The sequence below is a fragment of the Colossoma macropomum genome, unplaced genomic scaffold (assembly GCF_904425465.1).
Source record: "Colossoma macropomum unplaced genomic scaffold, Colossoma_macropomum, whole genome shotgun sequence".
NCBI lineage: Eukaryota > Metazoa > Chordata > Actinopteri > Characiformes > Serrasalmidae > Colossoma > Colossoma macropomum.
The window spans coordinates 3,757,142-3,779,729 of NW_023494784.1; the positions used below are offsets into that span (position 1 = coordinate 3,757,142).

Sequence of the window (22,588 nt, forward strand, 5' to 3'; positions counted from 1 at the left end):
TTCCTCGAATACTCTTTCAACACACCCACAAAAGCCAGATTCATCCACTTGTTGGGGTCTAAAACTTAAAAAACATTACAAATTGTTCCTCCTCACGTTGCCTGCAATTACATGCTTCCAAATCCCCAAATCCTACACAGTGTTGCCTTAACTCAGACTGACACTGACTACACAGTGAGAGATGAGTTAATACTGAAACAAGCCAGTTAACTGGCTTATTTGTGTGGTGCTGGTAACTGATCTGTATCACCCAACACGCTATTGTTTTCCACAAAATACAAGCTTTATAGTTTTTGCCATGAGAGATTTTACTGCTGCTTGTAAACCCACAAAGCCAATGTGTTGTTAAGTCCACATCAGAAACTGTTTTGTGGTATCAGTCATAGGAATCAGTGACCCAATCGCCAATACCGATACTTCATTTAAGTGTCAGGGGTGCAATGATTAATCGACTTAGTCAACTAAAATCGACCACCAAATTAGTTGTCAACTAATAGTCGATTAGTTGGTGATGTCATCACGCATGTTTCTCGCGCTCATTAGGAATGTTTCGTCCCACTTTATATTAGGTGTCTCTAATAACTGTGTAGTTACGCATGAATAACATATGCAACAACACTGTAACTACTGATGATTTGGTCAATGTTACAGATGGATTACAGATGTACAGCCTATGTAATTACACATTTGTATCAACTTCAGTTTTGCCTCATTACACAAGTGTACCGTCTACACAGGAACTTTCCTGTAGTGTAGTGTTAAAGTTACACTTTTAAAAAAGTGTGTAGTTGCTATGTAGTTACTGTGTAATAATGGTGTGGTAATATAGACATTGCTTTGGAAATTCAACACATTTAATTAATGGCATAAAAGTTACATGTTAAGATGAGGGGACGTCTGCTGTTCTGTCACATTACAGATGGTTTAAAGTAGAAACTGGTTACAGTGTCACAACACAAACAACATAAATGCTAACTAAATGTATGTAAATACATGAGGCAAAACTGAAGTTGATACACGTGTAATTACATAAGCTGTACTTCTGTAATACATCTGTAACAGTGACTAAATCATTAGTAGTTACATTGTGGTTGCATTTTTGTTCTCATGTAACTACACAGTTATTAGAGACACAATATAAAGTGGGATATTTTATGTAATATTTTCAAAATGCTGCCCTGTGGAATCATTAATGGAGTTGAAACAGAGAAGCAAGTAACTGTTATTCATTGTGACCCTGTTCACTTTCCTAACAACGTTTACCGTTTTAAACATTGCATAATTGTTTTAAGGTCGAGGCGTATTTAACGTATTTTACTGCTGCTGCTTTGCACATCCTTGGTTTTAAATTTTGACAGGAAAATTACATTAGAGTTTTATTTATCTTTCATATTAGCAGGAAAGTTCATTAAAACAGTGAATTTTTGAATAAGTTATTCATCAATTAATAATCGGAATAATCAATTATGCGTTTTAGTAATCGATAGATTATTCGACTATCAAATTAGTCGTTTGTTGCAGCCCTAGTATCGGCACTGATAAGGTATCGGTACCGGTGCTACCCTAGTTTGGGATTACTTGGACCGTGGGACGCAGAAAATGCTAAACCTACTACTAAGACTGAACTTTGGAGGTGTGTCTGCAGGTGGAAACTTGGCTCTAATGGACAAATGAAATGGATTAGCACAGAGGTTTGCACCTCAAAGTGCACATGACTCTTTAGCTAAGCAGTTTTCAGGATAGCAGCCTTTCATCAATATTCATTTTTCTTAATTAATTATCATGGGAAAACTATGAAACCCCCCCAAAATGGCAGGAACACGTGTGTGTTTTATAAGTACATCAGTCACACAATAGAAATCAATGGAGCAAACCGTGTGGCCTTCTCTGGCTGAGTATGTGTCCAGTCTCCGGAGCTGTAGCCTGCTGAAATGTGTACACAGGGCAGATGGCTGAGTGTTCGCTGAAGAACATGGTGATCTTGGCTCTTCAGAACCATCAGCTTTGAGTGTGAATTCTGTTTCCGTTTGCTGTGTGCAGTTCAGACGGAGTGATAATATGAAAACTACAGTATTCAAAGTAGAATCTGAACACAGAGTAACACAGCTCAACAAACACCAATGAAAGAGCCCAATGAACAACTAATAATTTTAGATAGATTAAAACTAACAGCTCAAAAATGACCTGGCATCATCTTAGCAACCACTTGGGATACCAGAGTAGGAACCACATGGCATGGCCTAGCAACAGCCTAGCAACCACCTGGCACAGCACAGCAACGGCCTAGCAACGCCTTAGCAACCACCTAGCAACCACCTTCTATATGAACTCAATTAAGTTATCAAAAACAATCAACAGTGTTCTACCTAAGAGGAAGATATTTCTAATAAAGTGGCCAATTAGAGGAAGCAGGAGGTAGGAGTTTCTAATAAAGTGGCCATCTAGGCTAGCATTGAAACAGCCTAGCAACACCGTAACAACCACCTGGGATAGCATAGCAACGGCCTAGCAACACCTTTGCTACCACCTGGGGTAGCCTAGCAACACCGTAACAACCACCTAGGCTAGCATAGCAACAGCCTAGCAACACCGTAACAACCATCTGGGACAGCACAGCAACAGCCTAGCAACAACTTTGGAACCACCAACAGTACTGATCAGTGTATCAGAACAAAACATAACACACAAACATTAAAAGGGTTTTTTAAGAACATTTTTATTATTTATACGACTCTTTTATAATTAATGAAGCTTCACGATCGCAGTGTGTAGTGTTATAATTACAGTGCTGGTATTCTGTGTATCGTGCAGCCCTTAATGTAGAGGCTATGTTAGCGTTATAACTGTTTAATGCACCATATTAGGAACTCATTTGGCTGATTTCCAAAGACTCAATGCATGTAAACATAACAGCCACACACACCTACACATTCACACACACACTCCCACACACACACTCCCACACACACACACACACACACACACACTCCCACAGAGCAGCACGGTCAGCAAGACAGAGGCAGGATGTCGTCTCCTCCCAGCTTCATTGTGTTACACTGCAGCAGAAACAGCCGTTTCCTACAGCACACACACACACACACACACTCACACACACACACACACACTCACACACACACACACACACACACACTCACACACACACACGCAGCCCAGCGTGTAAAGGTCTTCTCAAACCGCTCAAGGCTTTCAAATCTTTCAAGGCAAAGCTCGGAAATAGGAAATGGTAAAGGCGTGATCTGTTGCTGGCCACAGCACAGATAGTTACAAATGCTATGAGGGGAGATAAAGCGGCGGTGGTCAGGGTCTGTGTGTGGCTGAGGGAGGGAAGGGGTCAAAGATCAGGTGGGTATTAGTTGCAATTTGACAATATTTATTGTTAATGTGCTGAAATTCCATCAAAACGTGTCACAATTGCTTTTATGAGCATATCGTGAATCAGCAGTACATCTAGAACACTGAACACGTTTCACAACAAAGACAACATAATTAATCCTGTTCAATTGGATTTTGTGCAGTGCAGTTTAAACGTGTTAAATGTTAAATATAAATCCTTTGTACTCAATTTTTGATGTTATTGTTATGTGTGACACTGCTGGACGGACTTCACAATAACTAAATATCATAATATTTCATGTTGTAAAAAGTTGATCATGAAAAACTATCCTGATATTATAGCAGTGAACATGAGTCCAGTGGCGACGTGCTTTACACCTCTCCAGCCGACACTTGGCATTGCACATAAGCTTCGTTCACATTGCAAGCCTCATTTTTCAAATCCGATTTTTTGCTCAGGTCCGATCTCTCTGACAGGATGGTTCACACTCGTTTAGGTAAGTGACTCAAATCTGTCATTAATGTGACGAACCTGCGTCCTGAAATGACCCTCATGAGCTCATCCTACTCAGTAACGTCACGTGAATGAATCACGAGCATCATCAGCACAAACTAACGAGCAGAACGAGCTTCGCTGAGAAGATCATTAACTCTGATCAGCTCTCAGCTTCATTATTAGAGCGAGACGAAGGAGAAAAAGGTGAGATGAGCTGCTTTTCCACCGTTTACAGGCTTTAACTTCTGTTCGGCGCTGCTGCCATGGTAACGCTGAATGATGGCGCAGCACAGTGGAAAAAAAGCACATGAATTCCGATCTGAGCGTCACATTAAGGTCGCATGATCACGAATCGGATACGTATCCGATCTAGGACCACATATGAAAGTGGCTCAGGTCGGATTTGAAAAGATCAGATTTGTGTGTCACACAGCCCTGAATATATCAGATCTGAGTCATATTAGGGAAAAAATCGGATATGTGCCACTTCAGCCTGGTAATGTGAACGTAGCCATAGTGATCTTAGGCTTGATTGCAGCTGTTCGACCATGGAAACCCATTTCATGAAGCTCCCAACACACAGTTCTTGTGCTGATGTTGCTTCCAGAGGCAGTTTGGAACTCTGTGCTATATGATCATTCACTACGTCAGAGGTCACAAATAGGCGGACCGCGGTCCGAGTCCGGGCCCAGACGCTGTCCTATGCGGACCTGGACCTATAACCGATAAACTATGAAGATTTATTTAATTTCGACGGGAGTGGTCCTATTTTAATCGGCGTAACTTTTCTAGCCTTTATGGTTTCGCTTTAGCAGCCGGAGACTCTCAGACCAATCGCATGTGTTGTAAATATCACACGTGACGCTACTCAGCCAATCAGATCTGTGCATTACGATGAGCACTAAGACTCGATTGAATGATGCACAGACAGGGGAGGGACGAGGCGAGACACAGCAGTCAGAGAAGAAAGTGAGAGGGAAGTTATTTCACATGGCGTGATCTAAAAAGAGAAAACTGACAATAAATGTTGTTGAAATATGACTGAATTGTACTTTATTTGATTTGGACATTCAGTTGTTGACTGTATAAGATGTTGATATACCTACTAGGCTACTTCAGTAAACAGTATATGGCAGTGAATCATGATGCAACTTAGACATTATGATGTTCTGGACCTTGGCTTGAGGATATTTTCTCTAACTGGACCTTAATGAATTTTAATTAAAGACCTCTGCAGTATGTGCTTCAGCACTCTGCGGTCCGGTGAGTTTACGTGGTCTACCACTTCGTGGCTGAGCTGTTGTTGCTGCTAGACGCTTCCATTTCACAACTATAGCACTTACAGTTGTCTGGGGCAGATCTAGCAGGACAGAAACTTTACAAACTGACTTGTGGCAGAGGCAGAATCCTATGATAGTGCCATGTTTAAAGTCACTGAGTTCTTCAGTACGACCGTCTACTGCCAGTGTTTGTCTATGGAGATTGCAAGGCTATGTGCTTGATTTTATACACAATAGCAATGAGTGTGGCTGAAACACTTGAACTCAGTGATTAGGAGGGGGGTCACTAAGTAATATCCACTCAAATATTTTGTCAGGTTCTAGTGCTCATTGTAAATGTAGTCAAATATGTAATCGGCTGAAACTATTCTCACAATCAATCAACCTTTATTTAACCTCGAGGGTGACCCTTACTTACAACGTTGCTGAGTTGATACAAGAAAATGGATTGATAATGTGTAAGAACATATCAAATAATGAAAGTAATTAAGACATAAATACAGTAAAAGGAGGATAAGATCAACAAAAAAAATTATTAAAATGACTAAAATAATAATAAAATAATCATAGTTAAAATAAGAATATGAATAATAATAAATAGACAAATAAATAAATGTGAAAAAATTAAATAATAAAATAATGAAAATAAGAAAACAATAGTGAAAGTGGTTTGTACAATATCCAACATCTTCCCACTGCCCAAGCTATCCCCTCAGTGTGGTCAGGCAAACAAAGGTAAACAAAGGACTTTGTGAATTACATAATACAAGTTGTATCATTTGGGGCTTTAATGACATGTAAACGATTCCACTGTTTGTCTGCTGAAAAAAAAATCAACATTTCTTTACTTACTGCGCTACATGAAATCCAATTAAGCAGAACTAATTAAGCGCTTTTTTAATGAATCTTGCGGTTTTTAAGTACAGACAATATCCATGATATGCTGAGAAAGGCATACTGTTTATCACAATAACAAAATTTATCCTGATATACGTATCTTAAATATAAGATATGGTCATATTGTCCACGTCTAGTTTGAAGGTACAGACCAAGGTATAGGTACTGCCCTATTACGGCTCCACAGCTGAATTAGATTTGTAGGTAAAAATAAAATAAACCTCCTTTACAGTAAAATAAAGCTCTGCTGATCGTTCAACACAGTTTAACAATAAATGATCTTAAACTCTGGAGTTAATGTAGAACTGCTAATTCACCCTTTAACCCTGAAGATCAGCACAGACTGCTGGTCACCATAGCAACGCAGACAAGAATTTCGCCGAACTAGTAGCTAACAAAACAGCAAAGAGAGAGATTTAAGACGAGCATCGATAATTTGGAGACGAATGGACTTATTTGTGTTTATAATCACTCCAGCTGGTTTCCTGATACGTTTAATCTGCAGCGAGAAACTTCCGGTTTGAATTTTCCCGTTCCACCTTAAATGGTGCAGCAGCTACATCCTGGCACTTCAAGCACCATTTAAGGTGGACCGGGAAAAGTCCAAACAAGAAGCTGGTGAATAAGAAGCGACTTCAGCCTCATAAAAAGGGAACATTGAGAGACATTTTACAAGAAACTCTTCTACATTTGTGGAAAAGTTTCCTGCCGGAGATGCGAGAAAAGCGGTTATAGCTGAGCTAAAGCTTAAAGCAGAGCAAAGTGAGTCTGTGTTTCCATTTATATTATATTTTTAGCCAATACTAGCACATCAGCACATACTGAGACATATTTACAGCCAAGATGGTAAAATGGATATAAAATGTTGTGGCTTCCAAGGTGGTTTGATTTTTGTTGAAAGGACAAAACGGCTCTTCTTAACATTTGGGTTGCGACCCCTGGTGTAGAAAAAGGCAATGCCGCCCAACCTTAGTCACTGTCCAGTTACTTATACACTGTGCTGTATGTAAGTATAATGTACGTAAGGGTGAGGTACAGATGTAAGGTCATCTGTGGGTTGAACAACACCTATTAAAATGGAACGCATTAAAGATGCATTACCTCCAGAACATCAGCTTACAAAGTGTTTACCAGCTGCCCACAGCAACGGTCAGGTGACCGAGAGGAGAGGCAGGAAAGTAGGTTAGAGAGAGTGTGGGGTGGGGGTGTTGGGTGGGGGGATAGGTTTGGTACAAACGGGGTTTGGTTCCTTCCTTCTGGACGTGTCCACTCTGTGTGTGTCAATGTGAGGGTATCTGAGTGTTGTAATTAGTCTGTATTGTTTGGAGTGAAGCCAGACAAATTCCTCACTTTCCACGTAACGGGATACACACACCCGCACACCGACACATTTAGGAGAGGATGACCGTCACACAGACAAGACTGGGGCTGAACAATCTGTGGAAAACATCTAATTTTAATATCTATATTTCTGACCAATACTGCGATGGTGATTATTCAAGATTATTGTTTTTGCCCAAGAAACTACCAAAATACGGTGTAGCAGTAGAGATGGGCGATATGTGAAAATGTACTATCACAATACCTCAAGAAGATTTTACGATACACGATATGTCAGGATCTACTTTACTGAAATTTGATAAACTGGAAAAGATAAAGTAGTGCCAAATTAAAAAAAAAATTACAAAATATGAATATAATGATTTATCCCACATTGAAAAAATTTGGATATATATTTTTATATATTTTAAATACATTTCAAATACATTGCAGTCCATGCTGAAACACTTTCAACACTAACAAAAAAAATTAAAATGTAATAAATAAAATATTTTTATTTGAACATGTATGTGGAAATATTACACAGAGAAATATACCACACAAAAATAAATGTATGCAAATGTATTTATCAAAAATGTATGAAAATGTATGAAAATAGCCTAAATATAGTCCAGTGCACATTACTGTTTGGATACCTTAACTTCAGCATACAGCAAGCATCGTGTCTTGGTCTGCTGTAGCCGTATTATTAACTAGGGCTGAAAAATCAATCATTTTTATATTAATTTTTATTATAAAATACATTATCAACAATGTTGTCTTAACAAGTTTTAAATGGAGAAATCTAACCTAATAACACAGAGCTTGTAAGCTGCCTGTAGTTGAGTGACACCAATCAGAAGCAGCGAAACACCCATGTTCTGCATGTGTGACATCACAGCCATCACAACTAACTGGCAGCCTGACACACTCAGTGCTCAAGCTTCATGCTAGAAAAAGTGGATATTCCTATTTTTGGCCAAAAAACAATGAATTTACAGAAAATAACAGCATTTAAATCACAGTTGGTCAGAAAAAAAACGCATTTAGGCTACATTCACACAGCAGGGAAAAGCGGCTCTGATTTTCTCACCAAATCCGATTTTTTTGTTTGGCTGTTCACAATATATTTTAAATGTGACTTACATGCGACATCAGTCTGAACAGAGCAGCTCCTAAACTGACCCACATGAGCAAAGAACAATATGCTTCACGCGGCTCATCCAGAGATAAACAATCATAACTGCCAGTGAACGCCAGTCGCTCCCGGAGGATCAGCTTCAGCTTCACCAGCATCACAGGAGCCATCATGAAGCTTCACTGACTGACAGCTGGGCTCATCACCCAGAATGTGTTCGAGCCGTAAAAGGGCGCGGTCACTTCTTTGGTTCGCGTCCTCGGATTCTTTAAAACTTTACTTTCAGACTTTAAACTGTTCTTTGACGTTGCAGCCTCGTTCTCCTGCGGCCGCGTTCGGACATTTCTTCTGAAATCTCTTCAAACACGGAGGGTTTTGGATGAGTCTCTTCTAATTTTAGTACAGAAATATCAGCCTAAATGTTTTCTGAGTCTCAACAGCGCGAAATTATCACGAATGTCGGGTTGGATTGACGTAAAGGTCGCATGAATTCCGATCTGGCTGTTCAGACTGAGCCGCATTGCTGCAGATCGGATGCGGATCGGATTTCAGTACCACGTATGAAAGCGTCTCAAATGTCCACCCTGACGCACATCTGTGTCACACATGAAGAAAAAGATCGGATTAGAGCCACTTTTACCTGCTGTGTGAAAAAAGCCTTAGATATTTCCCCAAATCGTTCAGCCCTTTCATTAACTGGGCTAACTACTCCAGGTCCAGGTCAATTTCTCTGACAAATAACGTGTTGGCACATCGTCCACTGAGGAGAAAATACCACCTGTAAAAAGACGACAAGACTCCTTATTAGCTTATCTGAGGAGAAAGCTTCTGTAACTCAATTAACGCCAAAACCTAAACATTTCCCAGGCAGCGTCCTGTGGGCAGCGTCCTGTGACCACTGATGAAGGACTAGAGGATGACCAACACAAACCGTGCAGCAGCAGATGAGCTATCGTTTCTGACTTTACATCTACAAGGTGAACTGACAAGGTAGGAGTGTCTAATAGAGTGGACAGTGAGTGGACACAGTGTTTAAACCTCCAGCAGCACTGCTGTGTCTGATCCACTCAGACCAGCGCAACACACACTAACACACCACCACCACATCAGTGTTACTGCAGTGCTGAGAATGATCCACCACCCAAATAGAACCTGGTCTATGGGGGTCCTGTGGGGGTCCTGACCACTGAAGAACAGGGGGCAGAGAAACAGATGGACTACAGTCTGTAACTGCAGAACTACAAAGTGCTCCTATATGGTCAGTAGAGCTGATAAAGACTGCACAGTCCTGATTATCATCCTGTATAATCTCCCATATTTTTAGTGCCAATCTGGCCTCACTGTTGTCCTGCACTTGCTGTCTGCCCACACTATTCACACGACCAACACCGCCCACACACTGACCACACTATTCACGCTATCCACACTACCAACATTGTCACATTGTTATATTGTCACCGCACTGGTCAGCAATGTGGACTGGTATTTCTGCCAGTTTGACCCATTTCTGCCCACTGATCTCACTGCTCTTTAAACAAACAATGGAAGTAATGGACGCTTAAATCGGCCCAGTGCCTCGAATTCAGTTTCCAGTCCTGGATTTTGTAATGACGGGTAGTTTACTATGCTCTTGATGTAACTGACTGGACTTAGTGACTTAGGCCAAATCCCATTTCTCCTTTTCACTCCTACCCCTTGTTTTCGAGTGTCACCCTAACCCCTTCAAACTGAGTTACAGGGTAGTGGTTGAAATCTTCCCTCTGAAATGGGACCCTCAAATAAAAAGAGCATCACTTCATTAACAGCTACTGGCGCTGCTCTGTAGGCGACCCTGCCAGTCTGCAGTGACAGCAGAGGAGGGTAAAGTTCAGCTCCTCACTGCTGGGCTTTAGTTACATTTAGGGCATCAAGCCTTCAAAGAGGGGGGCAATTATTTATTATCACCCACCCCTAATTCTTCAGTGATATGAAGCTGAAGTCAGATATTCACCAGCTTCTTGTTCGAATTTTCCCGTTCCACCTTAAATGGAGCAGCAGTTACATTCTGGCGCTTCAGGCGTCAGAACTGCTGGACTATTTAAGGTGGAACGGGAAAATTAGCTTGCTAGCTACAGAGACTTTAGCATACTATTAGCGATTTTTATGCTTGTTCTGAATAAAAACGACAATTAAACTAAGATAATAAGATGATTATCGTGATTTTTTCACAGAGAAAATTCTCACATTTGTGGGTTTCTTTGGTCTCTTGTTCTCCATCTTGCCAGTTTTTCTTTTTTTCTCATAACTCTCTGTTTGGAGTCTCTGGAAAACCTCCGTTTGGAGGGTCATGTGGCCCCAACACTTCGCCCTACCCCTCTATCTCAACAACAATCGGGACACCCTACCCCTAGACGTGAACGCGCAAAACAGAGGGGTAGGGCTAAGCGGTAGGGGCGAGAGGTGAAAAGGGATTGAGCCAAACTATGCAAAACAGACGGTCTACAGTCACTGCTGGTCTACTGTAACTGTAAACCTATATAGATGACCTGTAAGAGAGGTGGAGCTAATCAACTGTAACACACTGTCTGTGTAAGACCGTTCTGTAGACGTGGGCTGTCTCCAGTTTGCAGAAGTGCTCGTCATACATAAACCAAGAAGAGCTGCTTTAAAAGGTCTAGTATGAGAGTTTGATTACGAGAATATGATGGATGAGGGTATGACCGCAGGAACCTGGCAGATGAGGGTTGACAGAGCAGCTAAAAAGAAGCCCGTCCACACCGTGCGGGCAGGTGAAAGCCCCCACAGATTTAACCACGCGTCAGTTTTTCATTCTTAATGGAAAACACCAAACACTACAGCACTTCTGAAACCACATCAGGTATTTTCCCATGAAATGAGCCGGTGTGTACGTGTTTATGAGGGCGCTAAACATGTCCAGGCCTGAAACCATAACAGGGAAGTACAGGAGCAGCATATCTCTATAGGGAGATTTACTGTCACGTTAAAAAGCCGAAACAGCCTTCGGTTTAAAGCAGAGAACGCAGTGCGGCCTCTTTAGAGCCCCTCGGGTCATCTTCACAGGTACAGTGGTGTGAGTAACAGTTCACCTTGGACGTCCGGTCACTCTGTCCAAACATGAGATACTCAATGCATCTGTCAAGTTTAACACTAAGACGTTTTGCAATACTATTCAAATGTAACTACATAATTATTAGGGCTGTAAATCACATTATTTAGTGTAGTTCATCATGATTAATCACTTATTCAGTGTAGTTAATTATGATGAATTGATTATTTAGTGTCGCTAATGAATTACTCACATTATTTAGTGTAACTGATCATGATTAATTGCTTATTTAGTGTAGCTAATCACAATTAATCATATTATACAAATCACGTCATTTAATGTGGCCAATCACAATCAATTAAACACATTACTTAGTGTAGTTAAGCAAGATTAACTGTTTATTTAGTGTAATTAGTCATGATTAGTGGCTTATTTAGTGCAGCTAATCACAGTTAATCGCATTATTTGATGTAATCATGATTAATTGTTTATTTTGTGTAATTAATCATGATCAGTTGCTTATTTAGTGTAATTAATCATGATTAGTTGCTTATTTAGTGCAGCTAATCACAGTTAATCATTATATTTAGAACAGTTAACTATGATTAATTACTCATTTAGTGTAGTTAATCGCAATTAATCAGATTATTTGTTGTAGGTAACCATAATTAATCAAATCATTTAATGTGGCCAATCATGATTAATTGCATTATTTAGTGTAGTTAATCATGATTAATTGCTTATTTAGTGTAATTAATCATGATTAACTGCTCATTTAGTGCAGCTAATCATAGTTAATCACATTATTCAGAACAGTTAATCATGATTAATTGCTTATGTGGTGTAGCTAATCACAACTAATCACATGATTTGGTGTCACAATTTTTCACTGCATTGAATGTGGCCAATCACGTTTAATCGCATTATTTAGTGTAATTAATCAAGATTAATTGCTTATTTAGTGTAGCCAATCATAGTTAATCACATTATTTAGGACAGTTAATCATGATTAATTGCTTATTTAGTGTAGCCAATTGCAACTAATCACATTATTTGGTATAGTTAATCACAATTAATCACATCATTTAATGTGGCCAATCATGATTGATCACATTATTTAGCGTAATCACAATTAACTGCATTATTTGGTGTAGTTAATCATGAATAATCCACTTAGCCTAGCTAATTGTGATTAATCACATTACTTAGTGTAGCTAATCGAGATTAATCCCATTCTGTGTTGTAGTTAATCGAAATTAATCACATTTGTCTGATTTGCTGAAACGAGACCCAGAGAAAAGTTTTGAATCTATATAAAAACCGGTGCACTTATACAGTTACAGGTGTATGAGGGGATAAAATAGCATTATATGAACGTATTTATCATAATAATTCAATTACATTATTATCAAAGGCGAACGCAGAGTTCAAAAAATCTTCCACAGGGTGAATGAAGCTTCCAATTTCCATCACTGAAGTCCAGTGAGAGCAACAGAGGCTGCATGTCTCAAACGATGAGTGTATATATCACTTACATGTACAATCAACGGCCCCAACTCCCCCGTGACTGCAGCCTCTCGCTGTCGTTCGTACAGCTCGTGGATTCTTGCATAGCTTTACAAAACAGCTTAACCCCTTAAATCACCAGGGCCTGAAGTTTTATTACACTTTTCTATAACCTAAGAATAACTCAACCAGTTTGCACTAAAGTCCTTGTAGTTACTGAATAATAAGCGTTAGGACGTAATACGTCTGGGATTTTAGGGGGTTAAAAGCTGTATTTGAACATCAGGGCAACATCAGGGCAACATCCATACAGCTCTTCTGCCTGCGCCACTACAGACAGGTCAAAGAGTAGGAAAATGCATTAATGGTGTTAAAAAATTAGTGGCGTTAATAATCTGACAATTCTTGTAACTGCATATCTAATTTACCCTTGTGTGGTGTTCAGGTCTGTGGGACCCATTTTCAATGTTTACCACAAAAAAAATGATGTGATTTATTATTATTTCACCCTCAGATTCTTGGTCTTTGCTCATTTTCTGTGAAGAACATATAAAATAACCCATTTTCAGTGTCTTCACTCTGTTCACCCCCCACACATCTATATTACACATGTGGTGCTGGGCTGAACCTGCGGGGAGTAAAAGTGTGGAGGTGCTGTGTCCTTCACTCTGTTCTCCTCCTACATGGCCTGCTGTTAGTGTGTGTGTGTCTGTGTCTGTGTGTTTGTATATGCGTGTCTAATAGAGTGGACAGTGAGTGGACACAGTGTTTAAAAACTCCAGCAGCACTGATGTGTCTGATCCACTCAGTACCAGCACAACACACACTAACACACCACCACCACGTCAGTGTTACTGCAGTGCTGAGAATGACCCACCACCCAAATAGTACCTGCTCTGTGAGGGTCCATGGGGGTCCTGACCACTGAAGAACAGGGTAAAAGGGGGCTAACAAAGTATCAGAGAAACAGATGGACTACAGTCTGTAACTGTAGAACTACAAAGTGCACCTATATAGTAAGTGGAGCTGATAAAATGGACAATGAGTGTAGAAACAAGGAGGTGGTCATAATGTTATGCCTGATCGGTGTATAAACACTAATGTAGCACGGACTGACCGGTTAGAATCAGCACTTTCCACGCAATTTCTCCACTTGTATTAATGAGCTATGAGTCAGAAATCATTCAAATAAAATTACACTGTTATTAGAGCTACTTCTAGGGGTTAAAAACACCCGACTCGTCCATCTTTGGTCCAGCGCAAATCACACATACTCAACATGTGCACCGCCAATAACAGCGGCTGGCTAATCCAGACAAATGACATCACGATGTTATGAGTACACGATCCCGGAGGTTTTGGAGAAGAACGCGAGGAATTTGGCTTTCTCGTTGCATTCCATTTCCTGTTTCTTATTTTGGAGACGCTCTCACCGCACACTCTTGGACCAGAAACACACACCCCCGTCATCAGCGCAGGACTCGACCAGGGAACGTGAACTGGAAAGAATTCACCAAGAACGGAAGCAGCAGCTCCCACACACTTAAACATTCCCAACTGCTCGGCTCGACTCACTGCGCTGGTACAGTGACGACTGCATCAACAACGCGCCATCGTTAGGCTTATTTTGGGCAAATCACTGTAATCTAACTGCTACAGGTCAATGTTTCCCAGTGCTGGTGCTTATTTTACTTCTGAACTGAGCGTTTCCTAACACACTGGACTCAACTCATCAGCCCTTTTCATACAGGGAACGCGATCACCAGCCTTGTGTTACGTTCAGGTCATTCACGAGACTTTTATTATAGTGAATATAGTGTATATTTTGTTTTTTGTCAACAGAGAAAATGGTAAACATGTTTGTTTACTTTTATTACTACGAAGCAAACAGCTTAACATTAATAAAGTTAATAAGTTATTATTATAACATTAATAAATTAGCCATAGGTTTGCGTTAATGGACCAAATAATCTACCAAATTAGTTGAACTTGTAGTCCTACAGTCAAAATAAACAAATAAATAAACAGTTAAGTATTCAGACTTTAGATATTCACAAGGATTATGTTCTGATCTATTTAAACCCAAAGTATTAACTGAGACAGTAATTTACCCTAAATTTATAGGGTACTTTCTATTGGGGGATGTCTGTCCCAAACCCTAACCCCTAAATGTATATCTGTCAAAATGATACTTACATTTTTTTTCAAAGTTTTCAAAGTTTTTTAAACATCTTTTTGATTTGTTGGATAGTTGAACGATTTAGATTTAACATGAGCTCAATTTTTTTGGGGTGGGGATTTTTCCCCAAATTTTCTCCCCAATTTAGTCGTCTCCAGTTCCACCCACTAGTTAGGACTCCCCCATCACATGATAGCACCAGCGCTAGGTGGGTGAAGGCTAACACAGGCTTCCTCCGAGACCTGTGAAGCTCCACCGCATCCTTACGAACTGCCGCTCACGCAACGTCATCGGACAGCTGAACACACTCGGAGGAGAACACTAACCGCCAGAACTGTTACGTCAGCTACCAGACGCCTGCGCTGACTAGCATCGTGCTAGTGATGGGGGGAGCTGGGGGGCCATCCTGCCCACCCAGAGAGAGCGAGGCCAACTGTGCTCTCTTGGACTCCCGGCCACAGACGGCTGTAGCATCACCAGATGAGCTCAATTTTTAAATAAAAACTTTATTAAAAAAAATACTGTCCCATGTTTTCATGTCACCACCGAAACACGAAGAGTCTTGGTCTGTAGGAGCCTTATTTTAGCCACGCCCCTGCATTATAGAGCAGGTCACTCATGGCCACATGGCGAGCAGTTAATTACCTTTTGATCTCAAGTTTGCAACTTTGTTTTCTTGAGATCACAAGATGCTTAACTCGTTATCTCAAGATAACAACTTTGTTATCGAGCGATCACAAAATACTTAACTCGCTACCTCAACTTTTGTTATCTTGAGATCACAAGATGCTCAACTTGTCCTGAGATAACAAGTTAATTATCTTGTGATCTCAAGTTCGCCACTTTGTTATCTTGAGATCACAAGATACTTAACTCGTTATCTCAAGATAACTTTGCTATCTTGAGATCACAAGACGTTTAACTCTATCTCAAAATAACAACTTTGTTATGTTGAGATCACAAGATAATTGACTCGTTATCTCAAGATAACGACTTCGCTATCTTGAGATCACAACATGCTTAACCCATGATCTCAAGATAACAACTTTTGTTATCTTGATATCACAAGATAATTAACTCATTATCTCAAAATGACAATTCAGAAAATCATAACTACCTCATGGCCTCGCCGGAATGCTGTACATATGAGTCTTATATCCAACTTATGTTGTGACGCCGAAAATAAGGTCTATACCTTACGGTTTGTTCTACAACTACAGCAAATGTACTGTTTATTTATTTTTTTATAAATCTAAAGCTGTTTTTTAAAACCTCTGAAGCACCAGCACAGCAAATTACATCCAAACTGCTTAGCAACAGGGACAGCACTGTTATATGGGCATTACACAACAGACATCTATTAAAATATCGCTAAAAATATGGCTAAAACGCAACATCACAGTGCGCGGATATAGACAGTACATCGCCTGGCACGATAATTACACCATTTAAGGCTTTAATAATTCTGATAAGCAATAAAAAGTCATAGTGGGATTAAACAACCGACCGCAACAAAGTCTGAACCAGGACATCACATGTTTATACAGTCATAATCTGAACAGCAAACACAAGTTCTGGTGATAGTTTTGTATGTAAACTGTAAATTGTAGCTGTTTTTGGGTGTTTTGAAGCAATAAGAGACTCAATAAAACACAATGATTACAGTATTAAATTATTTCAGTGTTTTTTTAAGTGCTTTAAAACATTTCCAGTATATTTTTAACGATACAGCGCTAATCCTGGAGATGTGCAGTGCAGGGTTACTCCAGGATCAGCACTAGGAAACAAGGCTCCAGCTTGCTGACACAGTATTTACTGTCTAATATTTGTGGCTGGTAAATAAATGGCCACGAGGCCGTCTTATGATCGCCCCGCAGGACAATAATGGATGTTAATTAAGCTGTTTTAAACGGCTCTGAGCGTCTGGAAGGAAAAGGATTTCGCCATGCAGCTAAAATATTCTATTGTCCTCCCACAACAAGCACCACTTTGCCCCCCTCGGTCGTGTTAAGCCCCCCACGCGCTGCAGCACAGCCATTAAAATCCAGCGTCTGACCTGCAGAAATGAAAGCGCCGAAGCTGAAGTCTGATCTGCCTGACAGATGAGGGGATTTCCATCGACAATGGCCAGCGTGATCAGCCCCAGCTGGACTATACAGGCCTCAGCCAAGGGGGCATTTGTGTTGGAGCTGGAGGCTCAGCAAAAGGCCCCCCGTTTCTAAGGCCAGGCCGGACCCTCACACACAATGACACGCTCAGCTCAGCTCAGCTCAGCTCCAAACTGCCCAAGCGGAGATGCAGTGGACCATCATAGCAGGTCAACAAACTGTGGGCTTCCAGCAAAGCCTGCACTCTAAAAAACGATGGTTCTTCAAGGGTTCTTTAGTAAAGAAAATGGTTCTGTGTAGAACTACGAACACTTAAAGAAACCTCTGCATGATTAAAAGGGTTGTCTGCATCATGAAAGGGTTCTTCAGACTGATGGAGAATGTGCTGGTTCTTTATAGCACCCAAAAGGGTTCTACTGTTGTTACGATGTCAAGCTTGTAGCAACAGAAAAAACATTTTGGGTGCTATATAGAACCCTTTTCAAAAGGGTTCTTCTATTGTTACGACGTCAAGCTTGTAGCAACAGAAGAACCCTTTTGAAAAGCGTTCTATATAGAACCCAAAAGAACCATTTTGGGTGCTATATAGAACACTTTTGAAAAGGGTTCTTCAATTGGTACGACGTCAAGCTTGTAGCAACAGAAGAACCCTTTTGGATGCTGTATAGAACCCTTTTCAAAAATGTTCTTCTATTGGTACGATGCCAAGCTTGTAACAACAGAGGAACCCTTCTGGGTGCTATATAGAACCAATGTGAAAAGGGTTCTAGTTAGCACCCAAAAGGGTTCTTCTATTGTTACGATCTCAAGCGTGTAGCAACAGAAGAACCCTTCTGGGTGCTACTTAGAACCCTTTTCAAAATGGTTCTACATAGAACCATTTATAGCACATTCATGCAAATTTTCCATCAATCTGAAGAAACCCTTTCATGATGCACCCTTTCTTGTTCTTTGCATCATTAAATGGTTCTTCAGATTGATGGAGAATGTGCTGTAGATGGTTCTATAGAGAACCTGTTTGAAAAGTGTTCTACATAGCACCCAAAAGGGTTCTTCTGTTGCTACACGCTTGAGATCGGTGCTATATAGAACCATTTAAGCACATTTCAGTCTGAATAACCCTTTTATGATGCAAAGAACCCTTTAATCATGCAAAGGGTAATTTGAGTGTTCATAGTTTTACACAGAACCATTTTCTTTCCTAAAGAACCACTGAAGAACCATCTTTTTTTAAGAGTGTATGAAGGCCTGAAGTGGTCTCTAACTCCAGACCTTAAACCAGATTCCAGTCCTGGATTTTGTAGTATTTTCTTCACAGTGGTGCTGATAGGAACCAAGCGTCACCACGTCTACAACACATACATAGCCATTTTATTTACTATCCAAACCCACCAGTGAACCAACACAAGTCTTTAGAGTTTTACATGGAGTGTTGATGATGATAAAATAGTGAAAAATCTGAAAAATACAGGGACTATTTAGCCTTAGAACACCCTGCACATATCTCTCCACCAATAATGGCCTAAATAAAATGTTTTAACTAACTAAACCGTAAAATAGACATCACTGTAGTCCATTCATACAGAAGCGAATTCATAACCATTTCACGTTATAACTTTCTGTGATGGAGCTTTTAGAGGTGGACGTCTGGTTCCTATCATCACCACTGTGAGCAATTCTGACTCTGCGAGTTTCTCTAAAACAGAGCGTTTCACACCAAATCGCTCTGGACGGCTTTGTTTACATCTTACAACTGAATTTTGGAGAAATTTTAAAAGATCAGTGGAATTCCCCTTTAACCGAACACCCTGTGTCATGCCCACCAGACGGTCCAGGGCTGAAGACCACTGTTTAGGGCCATGAGGGGGCTTGTGTTGTGTTGATAAAGGTGGGTAAGAGTGGAGAAGGAATGAGAAACTGTCCTCAGGCTGGAGAAAGAAAAGGTCCAAACCAGAAATGACGCTTCCAATTCGCCAGCTTCTGGGTCGAATTTTCCCGTTCCACCTTAAATACATTCTGGCGCATGTAGCTGCTGCACCATTTAAGGTGGAACGGGAGAATTCGAGCCAGAAGCTGGCGAATGTGTGAGGAGGAGAAGAGGAGAAGAAGAACGGGCGGCGCTGAGATGAGCTGAGGACCAGAGAAGAAAACAACCCAAACAAAAACAACACCGTCCCCGGTTTACCTGCGTCCACCGTGTCGGTCAGGTCGTAGTTGGAGGCCGTCCTGGGGAACTCTTTGAGCTTCCTGGCGCTCAGGTTGAGGAAGCCCGAGCTGGCCGCCTCCTCCAGCGCTCTCTCCAAGCCGCGGTTCAGAGGCACGTTGGGGCTCGAGCCCAGCACGAGGAGGCTCGGCTGTGGCGCGGAGGGAGCGAGCTGGGAATGCCGGAGGGGCTCAGCCCCCAGCGCCGTCATGTTCGCCCCGAAAACAGAGGGAAAACGCGCGCGGGAAGACGAAGGGAAGGATCCAGAAACGGTAAATCCCGCGGAGAAACGCTGCGCAGATTCCCCCGTATCCTCAGTCTCACTGTTCCTAGCGCGCATGCGCAGGCGCTGGAAGCCGTTGACCGTTGCCAAGGCGTTAAAACGTCGACAGGCGCGCCCTCTGCCGGCTGCTGACATTTCTGTCTTTCTTTCTTTCTTTCTTCTTCTTTTTGAACTTTCTGTCTTTCTTTCTTTTTTTTAATGTCTTTCTTTTCTTGAACTTTTTCTTTCTTTTTTCTTTTTTTTGAACTTTCTTTCTTTCTTACTTTCTTCCTTTTCTTGAACTTTCTTTCTTTCTTTTTTGTTTCTTTTTGAACTTTCTTTCTTTTTAAGCTTTTTTCTTTTTTGAACTTTCTTTCTGTCTTTCTTTTTCTTTTTTTATTTTAACTTTCTTCCTTTCATTTGAATGTATAAATGTTTTCTTCCTTTCTTTTTTTAAATTTTTTTCTTTTTTGAATTTTCTTTCTTCCTTTTTTCTTTCTTTCTTTATTTACTTCTTTCTTTTTTCTGTAATTATTCAGAACCGTTATGTCACACACGTCTACAGTAAGTGAGTAAATAAATGAACAAAAAGCAACAAAATAAACAAAAAACAAAATAAATAAACAGCCATATGAAGTAAAATATGAAAAAATCAATAATAATAACAAACAGTCATAATAATATAATAATAATGTTACCATTATGTACCTATTTGTTCACTCTTTATATAAACTATAGAACTTAGACTATATAGTGTCTATACTATAGTATATATTATTATAATATATGCATTATTATACATATATATTATAATATTTGTAATATATATTAATATATATAGAACATTATATATACTCTTTATATAGACTAGAGAACTGTGGCAACTCAGAGAACCATTTAAATGCATAAGTGGTTCTTTGCTGAGTTAATTGGTTCTTTTCCATGATGGAAAATGTGTTGTATATAGTTCTTTAAAGAGCTTTTTAAAATGATGCTACATGGCACCAAAAAGGGTTCCGAAGGTTCTGTAAAGATCCTGGTTCCCCTCTGTACAGTTCATTAGTGTTTTAATGCGTGTACCACAGCATATTGCATATTCTTGCATATAAAATATGATTGAGCTGGTGGGCCATCAATCAGGACCCCAAAATGTTCATCTGTATTCAGCTGGACTTAAAGGGGAATTCCACCGATTTTTTAAATTTTCTGTATAATACTGTGGTGAAGATGTGAATAAAGCCATTCAGAGTGGTCTGATGTGAAACGATTCATTGTAGCGAAACTGACAGACTCTGATTCCAGTACAGTGGTGCTGATAGGAACCAGGGGTCGCCATGACTACGACACAGGTTTTATATGTGATGTTGATTCTGTTTGGGGACTATTTTGCCTCACAGCACCCTGCATGTACCTCTCCACCAAAAATGGATTAAACAGTGTCTCAGACAAAAAGGAACCATATTCATAACCATTCCATGTAATAACTTTCTGTGAGGGAGCTTTTAGAGGTGGACGTCTGGTTCCTATCACCACCACTGTGAACAATTCTGATCGGCAAGTTTCTCTAGAACAGAGCGTTTCACAACAAACCACTCTGAATGACTCTGTTAACATCTTAACGATTTAATTATATGGAAATTTTAAAAGATTAGTTTATTTTCCAAGTATTTTAGTCATAAAATATAATATAAAGTTAGGCCTTGCCAATATAACAATATATATATTATTATCCTGATACATTATGTCGCAATACACTACACTTTTCTGAACATATCATGTACATCGTCAGTACTTGTAGATACTGACCAACTGCATGTTTCATCATAAACAGAGCAAAATTAGTGCTGTTTAATGGGATTTAGTGCAACACTATGGAAAATACTGAATAAAAATCATTGTGTTCACAGTTTTTGATGGTACTTTTTAAAAATAAAGCACCACAGTTTCTTTTTTCTCAGTCCAAATGATCAGATTTCTGAATAAAAAAAAAGAAATATCATGACGTATCATGATAATTTCATGAATTATTGCATTGTTAGATCTTTGCCATGTCGCCCACCTCTACCTAATGTTATAAAATACATTTTGGCCCACCACAAACATTGCACCCCAACCCCCCACCCCCAAGACAAAAAGTTTTGACACCCCGGTACAGATTGTCTACTGCTGAGACCTGGATTACATGAGGCATCAAATTCAGCCATTCCGTCCTTCTTTATTCTTAAAATTTGCACCAAATTTCCAGTGGTGGACGAAGTACACAAATCATGTACTTGAGTTAAAGTAGAGATACCCAAGGTAAAATATTACTTCAGTAAAAGTAGAAGTTCCTCCCTTTAGACCTCCACTTGAGTAAAAGTACAAAAGTATTTGCCTTCAAATGTACTTAAGTATCGAGAGTAAAAGTACTAAAAGATTAATTATGACTCTGGTGTCCTATTATCATTTTTGTAACAAGACTCGCTTCATTAACTCTTTTTAAGTGAAAATACTCCAGTGTCTCTCTTGGTAAACCAGTCTTTTAATAGAATGTCATTAATTAGTGACGCTGATGTCTATTAAAATTATCATAAGCACAAAACACTGAAGGTAAACAGTTTCCATCAGGTAGAACTGAGTGGCTCTGAAAGAACTTCTTACAAACAAGCAAAGTTTCAGTTTAAGATTTATTTGCAACTTAGTTACAAGTTTAAGTTTAATAAAAACTTTAAACTCAGATTCACAAATGAGTTTCCTTTACTAAACTGCATCTGTAGGTCTCTGTTCATAAACATAAACTAGCCAAAACTAATTTACTAT

General features: G+C 39.9%; 1 protein-coding gene across 3 annotated transcripts in view; it reads right to left on the reverse strand.

The window, feature by feature from the left end:
- lrch1 (leucine-rich repeats and calponin homology (CH) domain containing 1) overlaps nucleotides 1-19,738 on the reverse strand; it is a 98,923-nt gene extending 79,185 nt beyond the window's left edge. For all 3 annotated transcript variants that reach the window (XM_036576065.1, XM_036576073.1, XM_036576057.1), the window contains exon 1: nucleotides 19,510-19,738. In XM_036576065.1, the coding sequence (XP_036431958.1) occupies nucleotides 19,510-19,738 (229 nt within the window). The remainder of the gene's footprint in view (nucleotides 1-19,509) is intronic.
- Between the last annotated feature and the right edge of the window lie 2,850 nt (nucleotides 19,739-22,588).